The sequence below is a fragment of the Acartia tonsa genome, chromosome 2, assembly GCF_053477335.1.
Source record: "Acartia tonsa isolate MP-2025a chromosome 2, ASM5347733v1, whole genome shotgun sequence".
In the NCBI taxonomy this organism is placed as follows: Eukaryota; Metazoa; Arthropoda; class Copepoda; order Calanoida; family Acartiidae; genus Acartia; species Acartia tonsa.
In genome coordinates, this window is record NC_137261.1 from 22268949 (window position 1) to 22287077 (window position 18129).

The window sequence follows — 18129 nt, forward strand, 5'->3', positions numbered from 1 at the left end:
ATAGTCAGAAACCTTCCCAGGACCTTTGAGAAGCTATCTTGTAGAGGAGAATCATATCTGTTCATCGGTTAGCGATATCCTTCGGTACAGACACACAGACATCCTGTTATTATATTATAAGGATAGAATGATGTTTGTTTGTCAGACTTTGGAGACTTTCATTTAATTTTGATTTGTTAGTTCTCTAATAGTATTTTGATTAATCTAATTTATCTATGATAGTGTACTTACTGCTCGGTCAACTGAATTTGAGTTTCCGATTGTGTACATAGCACCCTCATCCTATCTCAATATTTACTACTACCTAAAAAATCTTCAAACTTCCAAAAAAAATCTAAATTTAAAGTTTGAAGCTTTTTTAGCTTGTAGTAAATAATGAGATAGGATGAGGGTGCAATGTACATAATCGGAAACTCAAATTCAGTTCACATACTGCGCAGTACAAGGGTGGATTCTTAAAAAATAGAAAATCTAAATCTCAGTTTCTGTATTTTTAAAAAAATTCTTACTCCATCATTTCCCAGTTGCCGAGTAAAAGTTATCCCCCATGTGTCAAAATCTGTCATCATCAATTTCAAAGATAGCAATGAAGAGAAATAATTGTGTTAGCTTGTTGTCTAGTTTATATTTTTAAGAACTGAACTCATCATAAGTGTACGTATAATTCTATTTTCAAGTTAAATTCAGTTGACCATCGTGTTCCATCTGAGAAGTATCCCATCTTAGAGTTTTTTAAGGTAAGGTTATAATTCCACATGGTGTGATTGTACTTTGTTAATGAGGCGAGAGTTTTGGTTTTTGTAGCCTCTTCAAAATTGAAAATCTGTCTAGTAGTCCAGCTACTCTATTAACATGTCAATATGTTCGTAGACCGTTCGTCTATTGCTGAAATTACCGTGATGGTTTTCGCATATAAATACTGATTTCCAATCTGTTTGTTTATCGGCTGTGCTCTATAATGCATCACATTTAGTATATAGGAAACAAGTCTTTTTAAAGTTTCACTTCTCAATTAAATTGTGTGAAGATTCATACGACTATTAAGCATGCTAGACTTATTATGTTTGTTTGTCTTGTCTAATGTTCTTTTCTTTTCAAATTTCTTTGCTTCGCTTTAGTTTTTTATTTCAAAATACTAGCGGCTTTGCCGTAACATCGAGGAGCACTGTTTATAAATTGATAAAATCAGAAAAAATAGCCTAGAATCATCATAAGACCTATTTAAAGCCTATCTAAAATTCAGAATTTGGGAATAGTCTTTTTCGTGGCAACGCCACTTAAGGGGAAATTCGTCGTATTTTTAAAATGGCTTTTGATAGGTTAGGTTATATTGGGATAGGTGACTGCCCCATAGGGTTAGGCAAGTGGCCCCGCTGGGTTAGAGCCCCCCGCATAGGCTAAAAACTTGAGAAAAGCTAATGTGAAATAAACGACGCATCGCCCCTTAAGGAGCGTTGTCACGAAATTGACTATACCCCAGAATTTAATCAGATTAATAGTGTTCGAAATCTTAAGTAACCGACAGAAAAGAAAATTTTTTACATAATAGGAAAGTATATTTTGAATTTATGTCTTATATTTTAGATTAATTTAATGGAATTTATGGTGTAACCTACATTAAAGATGATTTTATTTTTGGTGTGCCTTATTGGCGCCGGTAAGTTTTATTATTTAAAAAAAAATAATACTATTACAAATTCACCAAATCCCCTTCGTTGTTATATGCGTAATGAATGTCTCGTCCTTACGGTTTTAGAATTTGTATTTAGAAAACTAATTTTTTTTGTGAGCAACTAGCATATTTAGCCTTTACTTTTAGTTAACATTTTGTTGATTTTTTAAAGGGGTAGATTAACGAAATGCATTTGAACTTAATTTGGTGAACCGCATACTTTTTGCTAGTTAGTGGGTTAAACTATATTTATATTATATTTGAAAGAATTTCAATTTTCTACCTCGTAGTTTTGAAAATATCAAGACTTGAAAATCGTCTTTTTGTGATATATGCATATTAAAAAGACGATTTTCAAGTCCTTATATTTTAAAAACTACTTCGAAGAAAATATAATTTTTTTCTAATATATGCAATATAAATGTAGTTTAACCAATTAACCAGGAAAAATATGCAGTTCACTAAATTAAGTTCAAATACATTTCGTGAAACTACCCCTTTTATAATGTAATTTCTGTTGAAGGTGGACGTATATCTTTAAATTTTAAAATTTTCTTGGGGGCAAAAAATAAGCTGTTAATGAGACCATAGCGGTTCAGTGGATAGCGAGTTCCTTTGTTTTAGACTGTCAGACCGACACACAGACAAACAACCTGTTACTTTATTGTATTTGATCTGTTTTTGTTCAGGTATAAACCTAAGTGTGGGACAGGATACCCCAACCACAACGTGTAAAATTGCAACAGATGTCAAGTCTGCCCTCTATATTCTGGAAGTTGGGTTTGATCCATTTGAATTAGACGATGCCGGTAAGATTTCGTTAAATTTTGCCACGGTACTTTTGAAAGTACTCTAGCTAGATTTAATTTATTAAGTTATTTTTTAGAACTTTACTTAAAATTTTCATGTGTGTTATTATTATAAATTTGGATCTTATGATTCATAAGACGTTAAGGCACCATGCAATATTCTAGTTACATAAGAAAATACGGCGGATCCACCGCTCTCGCCGATTTTTTTTCTTTTCTCACCATATAAGAAAATTAAAAAAAAACTAGTTTGTCTCAATGATTCAAAATTTTCTAGCTTAAAAAAAAATCTGCAAGAAACTGCGGTATTCTGCGAGAGCGCCGCAGTTTCGTTACATATCAACATTTTCTTATCTAAGCTTCTGACATGCTAATTGTCAGAGCTGTAACTCCTTTCCTTTTAGTACTGCTAGCGAGTCTGAGATCTCATTTGCTGGGAATATTTACTAACTCTCAAAGTGAAATAAACGGTGCCGATGAAAGAAAATTGGTTACTTGGGCCAGGTATATTCTTAATCCTTCTTACTGCTTTAACTTCTACTAGCGGCTACGCCCCTAGAGGCTTCTAGGGGCACTTGAGGGGAGAGTATAATCCTAAATTCCAATCCTATTAAGTTTTTTTTTCTGGGGGGCGATTACTCTTGAGAGAGTGGTACTCTTCCCAAAAATAGTTATAAACCTTCCCGGAACCTATTAGAAGCTACCCTGTTTAGGAGAACCTGATCGGTTAAGTGGTTAGCTTGATCCTTACAGACATACAGAAAAAACAAACTAGCATCCTTTTAATTTATTATAAAAATAGAAAGATATCTGGACCACTGTAAAGTGTTAATGATTCTATTATTCCCAATTATTTAATAACCTAAACGGCTGCTTTATCAAACTGTTAACCTTATATTATCTGTTACTTTTCTAACTTTTTGGTCGATTTAGGGAAAATAGATTTAACAAGGATTACACATGCCAAGTTTCATAACTAAATTGTTATTATTAAGTGTCATTTGAGCCATGATTACTAGATGGTTGTTATTCTCTTATAATTAAATTTATTTAGCATGTTGGGTATGATTGATGCTGGAAAGCTGGGCTGGGCTGCGCTGCATGCAGTATCTGATAAAAATGGCGCTAAATCCGAAGCCTTCTGGACCACAGAAAATCCAAACTACATGGATGAATTGAGGTAGGATTAACTTAGTTTTATGCATCATAAGTTCATTTCCTCCAAGAAATGTACATTTTAGGGGTCCAACTTTGAGATAATAGGGAATTAGCTTTCGCAGAATTCCGTAAAGGTTTGAGTTGTAAGACTAATAGAAGAACTCTATAATTTGGCATGGCAGTTGCCGCCGTCTCTTCAGTTTAAATTGTACCTTATTAGAGCAACTGCCCTATAAAATTTTAGAGTTCTACTCCTATTTTAAAGTATTAAAACTCTCACTTTTACGGAATTCTGCGAAAGCTACCTCCCCATTTTATTAAGCTTCGGCTTCAATGTAATGATAAGAACTTAATTCTGAAAAAAATTTAACATCTTACTATTTTAGGATTGCTTTTGAAGAAGTTGCTCTGTCCGTTATGGGAGATGACAGTAAAGCTTATTTATCCACATTTTTTGCTGATTATTCTGATGAAGAAGTCTTAACTTTTGTTTGTAACAGAGGCTCCTGGTCAACTGATGGTAGGAAAGCTCCAGGTAAAATGAATGTTAAACTAGCTGCTACTTAAAATTCTTTGAAATCTATTTTTATATCTGCAGTTTACCAAGATATATAATTTTTTGCCGCTAGTTAGCTTTTTTGCGACTTCTCTTGTGAGGGTAGTTCTCCTAAAATAGCTATAAACCTTTCCAGGACCCAAGAGAATCTACCTTGTAAAGAACTACATCGGTTGAGCGGTTAGCTAGAGATCCTGTGTTACAAAAAACTTGCTACTTTATATTGTAGGATATTTCTGAACCTCTAGACGTTTATTGGTTTTTATATCTGTATATGATAACCATATTTTTTTTTCTTTAAATTTTCTTATTTTTTTAAATTTAGTGTTCGATGATGGATGCTATGACAGTGATGCTGCAAGTGACCTTGTCAAATTTTCCACAACTGTGACTGGAGGAAGATGGCAATGTATGGATCATTGCAGGTAATATTTTCCTTTCTAGCAGATTTTGTAAAATGTTAAAAAACCTTTTATTTTCATAAAAAGTATGATTTTATAAAAAATCTAACTTAAACCTTTTATATTTATACTATAGAAACCTTTAGATATTCGAGTATGTTTTGTACATATTTGTAGTAAGCTCCCAGTGGGCAAAATTTCTTTCAGATTTATTGAATGAAAAATTTAGCTGAAATAAAGGGGGGGATTTAATGCAACCATCTCGTAATCAATGTATAAATGGCACTTAGAATTCGAATTTCGATCTAAAATTTGAGTAATTTGTATGAGTAATCCTTGGTAAATCTATTTTCCCTAAATCGAACAAAAAGTTGAAAAAGTAACGGCTCAGCCGTTTAGCCGTTTTTTGGCTATTTTTAATGCAAATCTGTCAAATTACGTAGGAATCAACTTTTTAAAATATATTTTTGTTTAAATCGTGTGAAATGATACAAAAAAAACAACTATCGGCTAGAACCGTTTGAAAACGTTTTGGAGCAGCAAGGAGTATTATGTGGAGATAGGTTTCGTGATGATTTGCCTTGAAAATTACCTAAAAATGGCCAAACAGCTGAGCCGCCAGCCGTTAGCCGTTTTTTCCAACTTTTTGTTCGATTTAGGGAAAACAGAACTACCAAGGATTACTTATGCAAAATTTCAGATCGAAATTTGAATTTATACATTGATTACGAGATGGTTGCATTAAAAAATCCCCCCTTTCGTTGATTTTCAGATTTTATGTAAAGAAATTTGTTTGTCCTTTATAGATCTCTTTTATTCTAGGACCCAAAAGACTTTGTATATCATCTATAATGTTAATACTGATCTTTGTGAATGTGTGGATCGTTTAACCGCTGGTACTCCAAACACAAACACCGTAGTAACCTGTACAACTAAGTTGGTTTACAGAACTGGAAATGGTAAAGCAAATAGTTATTTTTCGCATTTATTATAAACAGCTTTCCGCGGATACAAAAATGTACAATAAAAAGATTCAAAACAGTCATTTTTTAGCCCCGAGATGTAGAAGGCACGGGCTAAAAAAATTTTAATCTTATAATTGTACATTTATTTATTCGTAGAAAATTGGATATAATCGATGCTAGATAGTTTTTTCGTATGGATGTGAAATGGATATTAATCTGTTTCGAATGAATACGAGAAACTGGATTAACGTATAAATACCGTAAAGCAAAGTACCTGGTATATTTAGAAATACACTTAAACTTCTAGAAATGCATAGATACCTTTAACAAAAGCATGTTAGAAGCTTAATTAAATCCTTAGTAAAGGAAACTGTTGAAACTGATGCACATGACATTTATATTTCTTGGTTTTATAAGTACCAGTTACTTTGATTACGGCTTATCTACATTAATCCTTCTTATTTTATTAATTACTAGCGGCAACGCCCCTAGAGGCCTCTAGGGACACTTAAGGTAATGGGTTTTGATAGTCGACCATTCAATTTGAATTTTAGTTTTTAAAGAAGTTACCCTCCCCCAAAATAGTTATAAAAACTTCCTATAAAAAGGGTTAAACAGTTTCTTGTTCTATTGTCAAGTCTTTGTTTGTATTATGGATTAAATCCCATATGTGAATAACTTAATCAGGAATTTAAAGTCTAACGAATAAGTGTATAATTAATCTTCTAATAAAATTAGGTGGTCTAAACCAAAAATATTAAATGCAACAATAAATAGTAACAAAATTTTTTTCAGGTGCTCCAATTATGAACTTTGAGGACGCTCTCAAATTTGCTCCTGAGAGTTTAGGGTTTGAACCCATTGCTGATAATGATGTTGTTGACGTTAAAAAGGTGAAATGGCAGATTTTTTTATATTCAAATGGTAAAATTACCGTTTAAAATATTTTAAATTAGTTGAACAAACCTTTAAACTCTCCTTTGCCAAGCAGTATGAAAAATGCCCATTGTGTAAAAAAATAATTTGAAAATTATCTGTAATTTCTATTTGTCATTACTAGGTAATAGCATAGTATTTCATAAGTTTACAATTATTAGCTATTTACTTTGTTAAGGTTAATGTGTTGGACGTGGATGGCAGTGGCGAATCTGCTCTTCACTTTGTGGCTCTTATGAAGTATGCCATTGCTCTCTTTAAGGTAATTTAGAAATACTTATAATAAAGTAAGAGGATTTCTGTTTGTCTATCTATTTGTACCAAAGGATCTCGCTAACTGCTTTCCTGATATGGCTAAAACTAGCTAAATGGCTGTTAGTTTTTCGTTGGTTTATACCTATTACTCTAGGTTCGTTTATAGTACGGGTAGCCCCGCAGGGTTAGGGTACCGCATGTATTGGGTCGATTAGGGTAAGTTTAGATAACTCCCCCTCCCCCCCCCCCCATTTGTTTACAAATATTGAGGGTTGGGGTTATTAAAATAATAAAACTGATTATATTTTTTTATTTTCATATCTGTAGACTATTCTATAATACAATGTTAATTTATAGGTTGTTGAAGATAGTTCCACAAAAGCTTTGTCACATTCACTTGTCGACTGGAGAAGTAAGTTATATTTGTACTAGCGGCTACACTCCTAGTGGCATCTAGAGACGCATTAATTTTTTTTTTCAATCTAATTAAAAATAAGCTATTTACCAAAAATATTTTTTTCGCCGATAGATGGTGTTAATGTTTATAGCTAATTGCAAAAATATCCGAAGTGTGCTTTTTTTATTTCATTTTTGTCTACTTCTCTTGGGAGGGTGGTGGTACGCTTCCACAAAATAGGTATAAACTTTCCCGGTGACCTATGAGAAGCTACCCTGGTAAGGAGAACCCGATCGGTTGAGTGGTTACCGAGATTGTTAGTGACTGCTGCGCTACTAATTTTCTGTTTCAAAGGATGGGATGCAGCAGCATGTGGTAATACTGCACCCTTAAATGAACATTGTATGAAACAAGTCTTTCCTGAGGTAAGGATTTTTAGTAAGTGTTAGAGGGGGGGGGGGAAGGGGTTAAAGTAGTTATAACTCTTCTCAAATCAACTGTCTATAAATCTTTTTAAACTTGTGAGACTTAATTAAGCTACATTTATAGGGCATATATTTGAAAGAATTAAATTTTTTACCACGTAGTTTTTAGAATATCATGACTTGAAATCGTTTTCTTGTTATACAGTGTTTTTTATGAGAACTTTTTTGAAAGCAATTTTACCCCACTTATAGTTATCAGAATTTAATGATTAATGGCTTATTTTCTTCGTTTTTTAAGGCAATTAATAGAACCAAAAATATTTTAGTTTTCATTTAAAAAGTACAGTAAAATCTAAATTTCTAAACTTAGGTGTCAACATATAAAAATGGTTTTAGCGCATTTTTCTTTAAAAAAAGGATTTTCTGTAGTCTACTTTGGGGGGCCAGTACTCCCTCCCTGTTTGAGATATGACCTTCAAACTTTGATATGTTCTAGTACATGTCCCTAATAGTATCTGTATACTCTATATAGCTCTATATCACAACTTTGAAGTGTTTAGCAGCCATTCTTGCAAAATGTTGATTATTTGAGCATAAGAAAAATGCGCTAAAACCATATTTGGATGTTGACACCTAAGTTTTGAATTTTAGATTTTACTGTACTTTTTAAATAAAAACTGAAATATTTTTTTGTTCTATTAATTGCCTTTAAAAAAGAAGAAAATAAGCCATTAATCATTAAATTCTGATAACTATAAGTGGGGTAATGTGGTAACCGCCTCGGTTTAATGGCCGTTACCCAAGTTCAAATGACTACGGCAGTGCGGACAGACGTGGACACGTATAATTAAAGAGAAGCTGGGCTTCTCTAGCTATCACCAAATAACAAACAGAATCTATTTCAGATGTTACTTTATTCAGAGTCTAAAGGTTACTGATTTATAATACAACAAATAATAAAAACACATATTGGAATAATTAATACTAAATCAAAGTCAATATAACTATACATACATTAATCAAAATAGACAACAATTATCCCCCATCCCTGGAAAGGGGTGGGGAACCAAACAATGCAGATTAGCCATAATGCGGCTGTCAAATCTATAATCAATTTTAAAGCATGGGGAGGGATCAGGTGGACCCATTCCCCCGTTACTCGGGGGAGGGCCCTCGGCCCTCCTCCGAACCGAGGTCAGGGTTGCCATACAGCATGGCTTAGGGTCGCCGAATACCACAGTAAAATTGCTTTCAAAAAAGTTCTCCTAAAAAAAAACACACTGTATATGAAATTTAGCTGGCTTATTTTAAAAAAAAATAGTATGACTAGGGTAAAGCGGGGCGAACTCTGTGTTTTATTCGGTTTTTTGAACCTGCAAATCGTAAAAATTATTTTTTTTAAATGGGACCAAGACCAATAGAAAGATCTCGGAAAAGTCGATCAGGTCCTAAAAGGACGTAAACCTAGGACTTTGGGAAGTTTGTCAAAATTGATCTCTAAAACGGCACCGACTTCGCCCCGCCTTGAGGCGAAGTCGGTAGGGCATTTTCAAGCTTCGAAAAATCGATGACGTATTGATTTTATTACAGCATGCCCAAAAGGTAAAAGTTGCTAAATGTAATAAAGAGTATGCTCAAAAAATTTTATTAAGATAGGTCAATTTTTTCTACCAAAAAAATAATTTTTCCGAAGTACGCGAAATTTGACTTTTTTTTCGAAATTTTTTTTGATAAAAAACATAAAAATACTACTAGAAAAAAATAACTTTTTATGACTTTAAAGGCCTGATCCTTAAAATTCAGGCAATTTTGAATAGATTTGGCCAAAAAAAAATTAGTTCTATTAGCAAAATTTCCTAAAAAAATCAAGTTGAAAAAAAGAGAAAAGTTTGGCAAAATCTGTGGTCGATTTTCCAGCTTCAAAAAACCTATGACACATTGATTTAATTACAGCATGCCCTAAAGGTTAAAGTTGCTAAATGTAATAAAGAGCATTCACAAAAAAAATTATGAAGATCGGACAATTTTTTCTACAAAAAAAAAAAAATTTTTCTAAGTACGAGAAATTTGACTTTTTTTCTCGAATATTTCACTTTTTTATATAAAATTGAAAAAGTTAGTATAAAAAGTGAAAAAACCGAATTCGCCCCGCTTCACTTTTAGTCGATTTTAGATAAAACTATACAAGCTTTTTTAAAGTTTTAAACGGAAATGGATAGCCTGTTAGATTCTTAATAAGTCCCCTGAAGACGTCTAAGCTCTAGCTCTTACCAGTTTTTGTCCAACTTACCGTTTTTCCGACCGAAGCAAAAAAATCGAGAAAAAAAATTTTTTGTCGTCCGACTTTAAGACCCAATAAGTACCCTAAAAATTCATCTCACAAAAATTTCATTTCATACTTTTTTGTAGGCAATTTAATAAGGAACAAATTTGATTTTATGTTTTTTTATGTTAGTCGATTAGAACATGGAGAAAAATGTCATTTAATGAAGGTAGTCAAAAAAATACCGACTTCACCTCAAAACCGAGATCGCCCCGCTTTACCCTACCAATTTATTTAGTCTAATTGTTTGTTATTTATTGTAAACTTGTGCTTGAAATGATTTTTCTGAAATGCACTCTCATGTAACTATCAGTTTTACATGGTGGTAAAACTTTAATCTTAGGGGTTTACGTCTTTGCTTTTTCACTTTCTGATTAAATTCCATGTTTACGTGTTTTTAGAAATATCTAGGTACAAATTTTATTTGTCAACCATCTATTTTTTAGGACTCCAGGAGGAAACTTTTTCCTGGTCTGGGAAATCTGAAGTATAAGGTAAATTCTGTTTTATATACCTTAATTTATTTATAGTAAAGATAACCTAGAGATATACTGTCTAGATTAGCCAAAAGGAGAATACTAAAGGTACATTTAAAATATTTATTTTTTGTACATATTTTTGTATGCAAGGACATATTTTTTTCCATTTTGTTTGCTTTTTAGTCTGTTTGAGTAGCTTTTCTAGGGTAAATTGTTTCCTTCCCTCGTATTATGTGAATCGAATGACAAAACCTATAATGATTTAGCTATGAATAGTTCATATTTGTAGAATAAAGTTAGCTTTCTAAAAATTATACCGTCGAAAAATTTCGTCGCAAATATTGCGTTAGTCTGTATAAATCCCTTAAGTTTGGACAAAAAATGGGTTCAGATGAATCCTCTATTTTTATGTCTATTTTAGTAAAATAAAAGCTGCTATAAATTTTCATAATTGGAGATTTTTGTCAGAATTTTTTTGAGGGAATGAACTCTTATTTTAACATCCTTATCAAATGATCATCGTTATAAATTACTTGGTCCATTAGTCTGTAATCACGTTGTCTTTCTGTTTATTTTCCCACTAAATATCTGCTAATTATCTTCGTGCATTAGCTTAATGTTTATTAGTTGTTCGTTAGTCTGTATGTTATGCTGAGCTGTGTGTATTTATGCAAGTTTTCCTCTTGGTTTTCAGGAAGCTTTGGCATTTGAGATATTTCCCATGTTTGTTGAATACAGTGCAGCTATGCAGTTGAACACCACTCTTCCTGAAGAAGAATTTATTGATTTCCAATCTGAACCCTACATTAAGACTGGTAAGAAAACTGTTTATAGTATTATGATAATTATGAAAGTGTCTTGTCATTATGTTCTCAAAAACCCATTAAGCCTTTTTCCTTAAATACTTCAAATTTGCATGTTAAAGGTTTTTTAAAAAATATATATAAAGATGGTTAAAAAAATTTTATTTTCTTTCTATATTTATTTACCTTTAGGGGCACTGTATTGGTAGAAGAAAAAGTCAACCTCATCCTATTTTAAGATTTAGTTTCAAAAGAGATCTAAAATTTTTTTGGGGGGCGAGGGAGGGGGTGAAGACACCCTCTCGAAAAATAGTTTAAAACCTTCCCAGGCTCAATAAGAAGCTTCACTGTAAAGGAGAACAATATCGGTTCAGCTGTTAGCGAGATCCTTCGGGACAGACAAAAAAAGCTTAATACTTTATATAATACTAGCGGCTACGCCCTAGAAGCCTCTAGTGGTACTTAAGGTTGGAGGGAGAAAAGTCGACATCATCCCATTTTAAATTTGAGTTTCAAAAAAATAAAAAAATAAATTTTGGGAGGGAGGGGGGTGAAAACACCCTCCCCTAAAATAGTTTAAAACCTTCCCAGGACTTGTAAGAAGCTTCACTGTAAAGGAGAATAATATCGGTACAGCGGTTAGCGAGTTTCTTCGGGACAGACAAAAAACGCTTACTACTTTATATAATAGGATGTATAGTATTAATAATTTAATAATTAAAAAAATACAGAGAGGGGGGGGGCTTCATTTAGTTGAGTTTTCAAACCTTTCAAACACTAATTTTTATCTTCACATGTTCATCTGCATTAAAAATGAAAATAAATTTATAGTCAGTTTTCTAATCCTTTGATATAAATAAAGTTGTGACCATGCAATGGGCGCATAGGGAGACAATTCGTTATATTTTGCAATTGGTTATTTATTACACAAAGGGATGGTTTAAATAAAACTAAATGTGTTTTAGGTAATCCTATGGTATACCCTGGCGGAAAATGGTTTGACCACATTCTTGTCACCCACAAAGATGTGGTAGAAGTTGATATGGTAAGCAGCTATTTGGCTTTTATGTCTTTGCTCTTTCTACAAATTTTAAATTATTAATACTAAAACAATATGTACCAGGGGCTGCTATTCAGCCAATTTCATCCAATTTGAAATTGTCGAAAATTTAATATTTTGTTGCTGTAGAGCTGGCGTAAAACTTTTTTTGTAATGTACCTGAAGGTAAGTGGTTAAGAAGGGGGGAGGAGAAATAAGGGAAGAAGGTTGTGGGGAAATTTTCACTTAGTTATTTGTCTGAATCATATTTCCTAATTCCTGGTACGTAATTATGGGACTTCTTAAAAACGGTGGTGGCGCGGCAGATCCAATGTTTAAAAAAAAAATTGGCTTTAAAAAATTGTGATTTCTTGTTGTTGTGGCTGTCCCACCCTCCAAGAAAATAGCCTAAATCCACCACAGGACCAGTAGATATATTCCATGAAGAGTAGAATACAATCTGTTCAGTGGTTGGAGATTTTAATCGACGGACGGACAGAAATCAAGCTACTTTGTATTCTAGATTGTAACCTTCCCTTATAACTAGGGGTCTTGAACCTTCTATTTTTTCAATGTATAGAAAGTAAAGAATCAAATTGATTTCACACGATTTCCGTTCGCTATGTAGGATTGGAATTTACTAAACTATTTTTGTACTTTTAAAAACAATTTATTATTTGTTTAGAGCTCGATGATCAGAATTGAAAATGGCAGATTTATTCAGCTGTACACAGCTGTGGGTTCAACTTTCTTTGGTAACTACCTCTCTGCGAAGATTAACTCTTTTCCAATTGCTTTGGATCATCGCACTGCTGGAAGGAAAGGATTAAATTTTGTCAAATTATTTTAGTTTTTTTTTGCGTCTCCCTTTTTTAAAGCTGGTTATTAAACTTAATTTTTATGGGAATTTATTAATTGAGATACCTAACTGAAACTAGGTTTTCTCAAATAGGAGTAAGCACGAACGAGAGCAACTCCATCCAGCAGTGATACTAAAGTTTTTTTTGTGTGAATATATTAGGGTTATGGTTAAAACATTCAAAAAAAGATTTACCATGGTTTTATATGAATAAAAAACCTCTAAATATTAAGCATTTTTTTATGAAATATCCTCAAATGTTTTGAGTTTAAAGATTCAATTAAAATAACAGGCTAACACATTCAAATGCTGCAAATTACGAACGTACACTAATAAACTTGTTTCTAAGGTTAGGTAAGAAAAGCCCTGCGAAAATGGGGCTTTTAGGCCTTTTTTTGGTCTATTTTGATGTATAAACTTGCCTCTTTTTCTTAAGTTTAGATCCCCCCCCCTCCCCCTTTTAGTTTTGGTAACTACATATTGTATTTGGTAAATCATGGATAATCTTTTTGTTTTCAAGTGTTTTGTGCTTTATACTTACGGTCTTTAGATATATCTACTCTTAAAAGCATTTAATATTTAATTTTATTTTTTGCAGTTTGTCTTTCATAAAAATAGTCAAATAGTTTGTTATCTTTGGTAATAATTGTCTATTTTTCATAAATTAAGGTACAACTGATTTTTTTGTGCTTTACCTCCTTCCTGTATAGAAACACCGTTAATATCACTGCTGTAAGGTGGTTAAAATTGCTTGCTATTGTTCGTATACAGTATCCTTTCTAGTTTTAATTAAGCATTACTGAATATTTGTCAAAGTTTAATCTTTTATAGGGAAACTTATTTGTTCATTGCCACCCACAGAGAAACTGTTGATTCAGTAACTCAAAAAGTAACTTTGAAGGAAAGTTCTGTAACTCTTTATTCTGCTGTTGAAAATGAAATTGAAATTACAGATTTTGCAGTGTATGGTCGTATCAGTACTGCTGCTGAGTTTAAAGTGGCTGGATTCTTTGTTACTGATGTCCTGTATGTAAAAACTGTCTGGCCTCTTTTGGTTATATTGGATAGTACTAACCAGAACTTAGATGCCAATGGAAGACCTACCAACACTCAAATTAAAGTGTATAGAATCCAATCCTTTGTTCAGCTTGTTCTTGTTGATGCTGTCATAATTGACAATTTCAAATATACAAAGGTTTCTCATGTCAAACATGATGGTAAACATAAACTAATTTTAGAGGGTAATATTAATGGAGAATATATTGCTAAATATTTAGAAATGTCTGTCAAAGGTAAACTAAGTACCCAAGTGTCTGATTTAACTCTGCCTGATGATGTCAAGACGCCAGCCACTGGTGGCATTCTGTCTTTCTTTAGTTATGGAAGACTGAAGAATAATCTGGTTGTTCCTGTCCTTAGTGATACTAATATCCATATCCTTTCTTATGATGGAACTGATCTTCAAACTACTGCTCTGACAGACAGAGATTCACAAGCCATCAAATGTTTTGAGCATAAAGAAATGGAGGTTTGTGTACTTGGAAGAAAGGAAAAATCTGATTCTGTCATTAATTTTGAATTGACAAGGATCACTCCTCACTCCAAAATGAATGTTCTTGACAACGATGTTGTTTACACCGCATTGGATGCATTAAAATCAAGAATTGAAAACATGTATAGTGTCATTACTGCTAGTTATACTGAATTCTCAAACAAGCAGAGTAATTATCTCATGCATACTGGAAGTGTTGTACCAACTGGCAGTAGTTGGAATCTTGCAACCCTAACAGCTTCTCAGCTGACTGTTCCTGCTAATAGTCTAGATGATTCTACTTCTGTCACAATGAAGATTGTAAACACTCAGGGTGTTGAAACTGTTCATACAAATATGAAGTAAGTATAAAATCTCATTTTTGTTAATTTTTTTAAAATTGTTAAGTAATTCATAAAAGAAACTCTAGCATTTTAATATATATTACTTTAAATTTCTATTTTTAGTGTAATTTGTCTTAATTCTTTATTTTACGGAATCTTAGAATAGTGCCCTTGACCCTACCCCCCCCCCCCTTCCCTTTGCATAAAAAATTCTAATTTCCATTGACATATCTATCTCTTTTATTTCTTTATTTCCTACTAATGAAATGCTTATTTACTATTTAGATCAAAGTTGAATATACTAATGGATACAGTGGAGACTCAAGCTTATTTGGTTGGTAACAAGACAACAGAGTTTCAAACTAAGTATGATAGTGATGCCTTGTCTCTCTCTGAAACCACCCTTCAAACTATCAGCAACACAAATATTGACAAGGTTACAGCACATAGGATCAGGTCTACAGAAACTTCTCTTGTTGTTGATCAACTTAAAGCATCAGATGGTACTGTGATGACATTGAAAGATCTTTCTGACAAAACCTTTATGCAAAACAATCCTCAGCCTTTGTTAGGAAACAAGACTTTTAACAAAGGTCTTAAAGTTAATAATTTGATTACTGCTACTTTGTCAGATGCTGAAGATACTGTTGCCCCCGGCACATGTTTAGTCAAGAATTTGGATGTTACAATTGATGTGGGTCAGACGTTTAATAGCGGGTTTACTGCAACTTCATTGCTTGTTGAAGGTACTGCCAGCATCATAGATAGCCAAGGAAGTACTATTGTCAAGGAGGATTTGGAGCCCCATATTGATAGAACTGTTGGCCTTCCAGGATTTTTCAGGTAAAGTTTCTTAAAGATTTAAATATTTAAACTATTACATAAATAAATTTTAATAAGAACTGTTTTTAGAATTTTGGCTAGGTAGTCTGTTAAAATAAATATTTCTGATTGTTTAAGGCTTTTAGGATTCATCTAAGCTTTAAGTAAGCAAACCTATCTAGGTAATAGCAACTCAAAATTTTCTTGGTCACTTTAAATAGTTTAATTTTAAGCTTTTTTTCATCAATTGTATGAAATTTATTATCTTATTTATTTTTAAATGGAAATATTTTGGAAAGTGAGGCAGTATGCAATTTCTCTCTTAGCATATTGCATATTACATGGCTAATGTATAATGTTTTAGCTTTGCGAATGATGTTTCTGCTGTGGGCTTGGATGCAACAGTCAATGATTTCCCACTTGATTCAGCTCAAGTACCAAATATTGCTTTGAAAGCTCAAGCTAATACCATTGCTGGAGATTTAACTGTTAATCTTGGATCTTCTGCTGCTACTGGATCAAGTCTTCTCCTCAAGAATACTGCTCTGCTTAATAATGTGGATATCCTGGATGTTAAAAATAATGCTGTTAGAACAAGTTGTGTTGGATGCACAGATTGCAGTGCTAACTGTGCCAACACAATACTTCAAGTACATAGCCCAGTAACCTTTAATGGATCTTTGTCTGCTACTTCAGCAACTGTAACTGAGCTTAATGATATTCCTTGGACTGATTATATCACAAAGTCTGAGTTCGGTAACCCGATTACTCTTGCTGGTACCAAAACTTTCACTGGTGTAAATGTCAATATTTTGCAAGCTGATACCTTTGATGGGTTGACTCCTGATCAACTTCTAACTACAAATAGTCATCAAGATATTGCTCAAAGTATGACTTTCTCAAAGGCCACAACTTATAAATCTATTGATACTCCATCTTCAAATCCTTGTGTGCCAGTTGATGGTAGAGACTTGTGTCAAGTTTTCAAGTCTGATTTGGCTGCTATCAATGCACAAGAATCTTGGATAACTTCAAATACCATTGATACTGATCTTGAATTTACTAATCTTAAGATTTTGGAGGGTTCTGATTTACGTTTTGATGGTACAGTTAATGGTATGACTGTTGGTGATATTGTTGACAAGATTGTGACTGATGAGAGCAAGAGTTTTGCCATTACTGGCACTAAGACCATTTCATCTCCAGCAAGTTTGGCAGATGTTACAAGTGGTGATGGTAGCAACAATGTCAACATAGAGTATAATAATGTTATTACTACAATTAACGATTATGTCAACACAGTAACTACAACTGAAATGTCTGGCACTAAACGATTTACAAATGCTGTTAGCATTGAGGATATATTCACTGTTGGAGATACACAAATTAATGATCTCAGTGTTGCTCATCTACTTCATTGCTTTGTTGACAAAGGAGACCATCTTAGTGAACCAATTCATATAAGGCACCCCATATCCTTTAATAAAGTTAGTTTGCCCAGAATTACACTAGAGAGAAACTCTGCTCTTAGTACTTATGGAATAGTTCCTACGGATGCTGCTAGTGGGCCTCAGGTTATTCAGTTCTGTAGCATTCCTCTTCCAAATGGCGATAACTTGGATGATCAAGATCCTAGTAATGATGCTTATTTCCTCCCTATTGTACAACAATATTTGCTACAATTTGGGGTTACTTTAACCATAGACCCAGATTATTACTTGCATGCTATGTTTACATGCGTGTTGAAAACTGACGAGCACGTAGCAACATTGACCAATGACGAAAGATTAGCAAAAATCAAAATCCTTCTGAACGAGCAATATGGTATTCCAATGACTCGCTTAAATAGCAAAACTGGAATTGAATTGTTGGCTCTAATTGCAAGAAAGCCCTTAGTTAATGAAAAGGACCCCTCAAGTGATTTGGCTCTGTTGGATGGTGATAACCAATTCTGCAAGCCTGCTACTAACTGTGTTCAAGACTTCGAGGGTGGAATTGATGCAGCGAAGATTACAACAAACAGCAACATAATGATGTTGGATGGTGATACTGTTCATGGTATTGATATTGATGTGCTTGATGAGCAGCGTGTTGAATTGGTCGGTCATAATACTATTGGTGGTGTATTAACTTTTAGCAGTCTAAGGTATGTACCTTATAAGTATTCTAACAAGGACGTCCAAGGGGGGGGGGGGTAAAGTGGGGGTTAACCCCCGCCCCTCCAAATAAAAAAGCTTGGACGCCCCTGTATTCTAAGTTTTAAGTTAATTACTGGTATTGTGTTGGAAGTAGAAAAGCTACATTGATTAGGACAGTTAGCCAAAACAAGTTTCAGCTGTTTCATTTTAACGTTAT

General features: G+C 33.3%; 1 protein-coding gene across 1 annotated transcript in view; it reads left to right on the forward strand.

Annotated features, from left to right (window-relative positions):
• Positions 1-658: 658 nt before the first annotated feature.
• LOC145306775 (uncharacterized) overlaps positions 659-18129 on the forward strand; it is a 33126-nt gene continuing 15655 nt past the window's right edge. Inside the window, exons 1-19 of the mRNA XM_080149074.1 lie at positions 659-737; positions 1585-1657; positions 2362-2481; positions 2886-2985; positions 3536-3661; positions 4026-4174; positions 4521-4620; positions 5419-5555; positions 6357-6454; positions 6676-6759; positions 7110-7164; positions 7504-7574; positions 10344-10391; positions 11071-11191; positions 12145-12224; positions 12904-13035; positions 13907-14970; positions 15238-15795; positions 16139-17920. Coding sequence (XP_080005200.1) covers positions 1624-1657; positions 2362-2481; positions 2886-2985; positions 3536-3661; positions 4026-4174; positions 4521-4620; positions 5419-5555; positions 6357-6454; positions 6676-6759; positions 7110-7164; positions 7504-7574; positions 10344-10391; positions 11071-11191; positions 12145-12224; positions 12904-13035; positions 13907-14970; positions 15238-15795; positions 16139-17920 — 4859 coding nt within the window. The 5' untranslated portion in view covers positions 659-737; positions 1585-1623. The remainder of the gene's footprint in view (positions 738-1584; positions 1658-2361; positions 2482-2885; positions 2986-3535; positions 3662-4025; positions 4175-4520; positions 4621-5418; positions 5556-6356; positions 6455-6675; positions 6760-7109; positions 7165-7503; positions 7575-10343; positions 10392-11070; positions 11192-12144; positions 12225-12903; positions 13036-13906; positions 14971-15237; positions 15796-16138; positions 17921-18129) is intronic.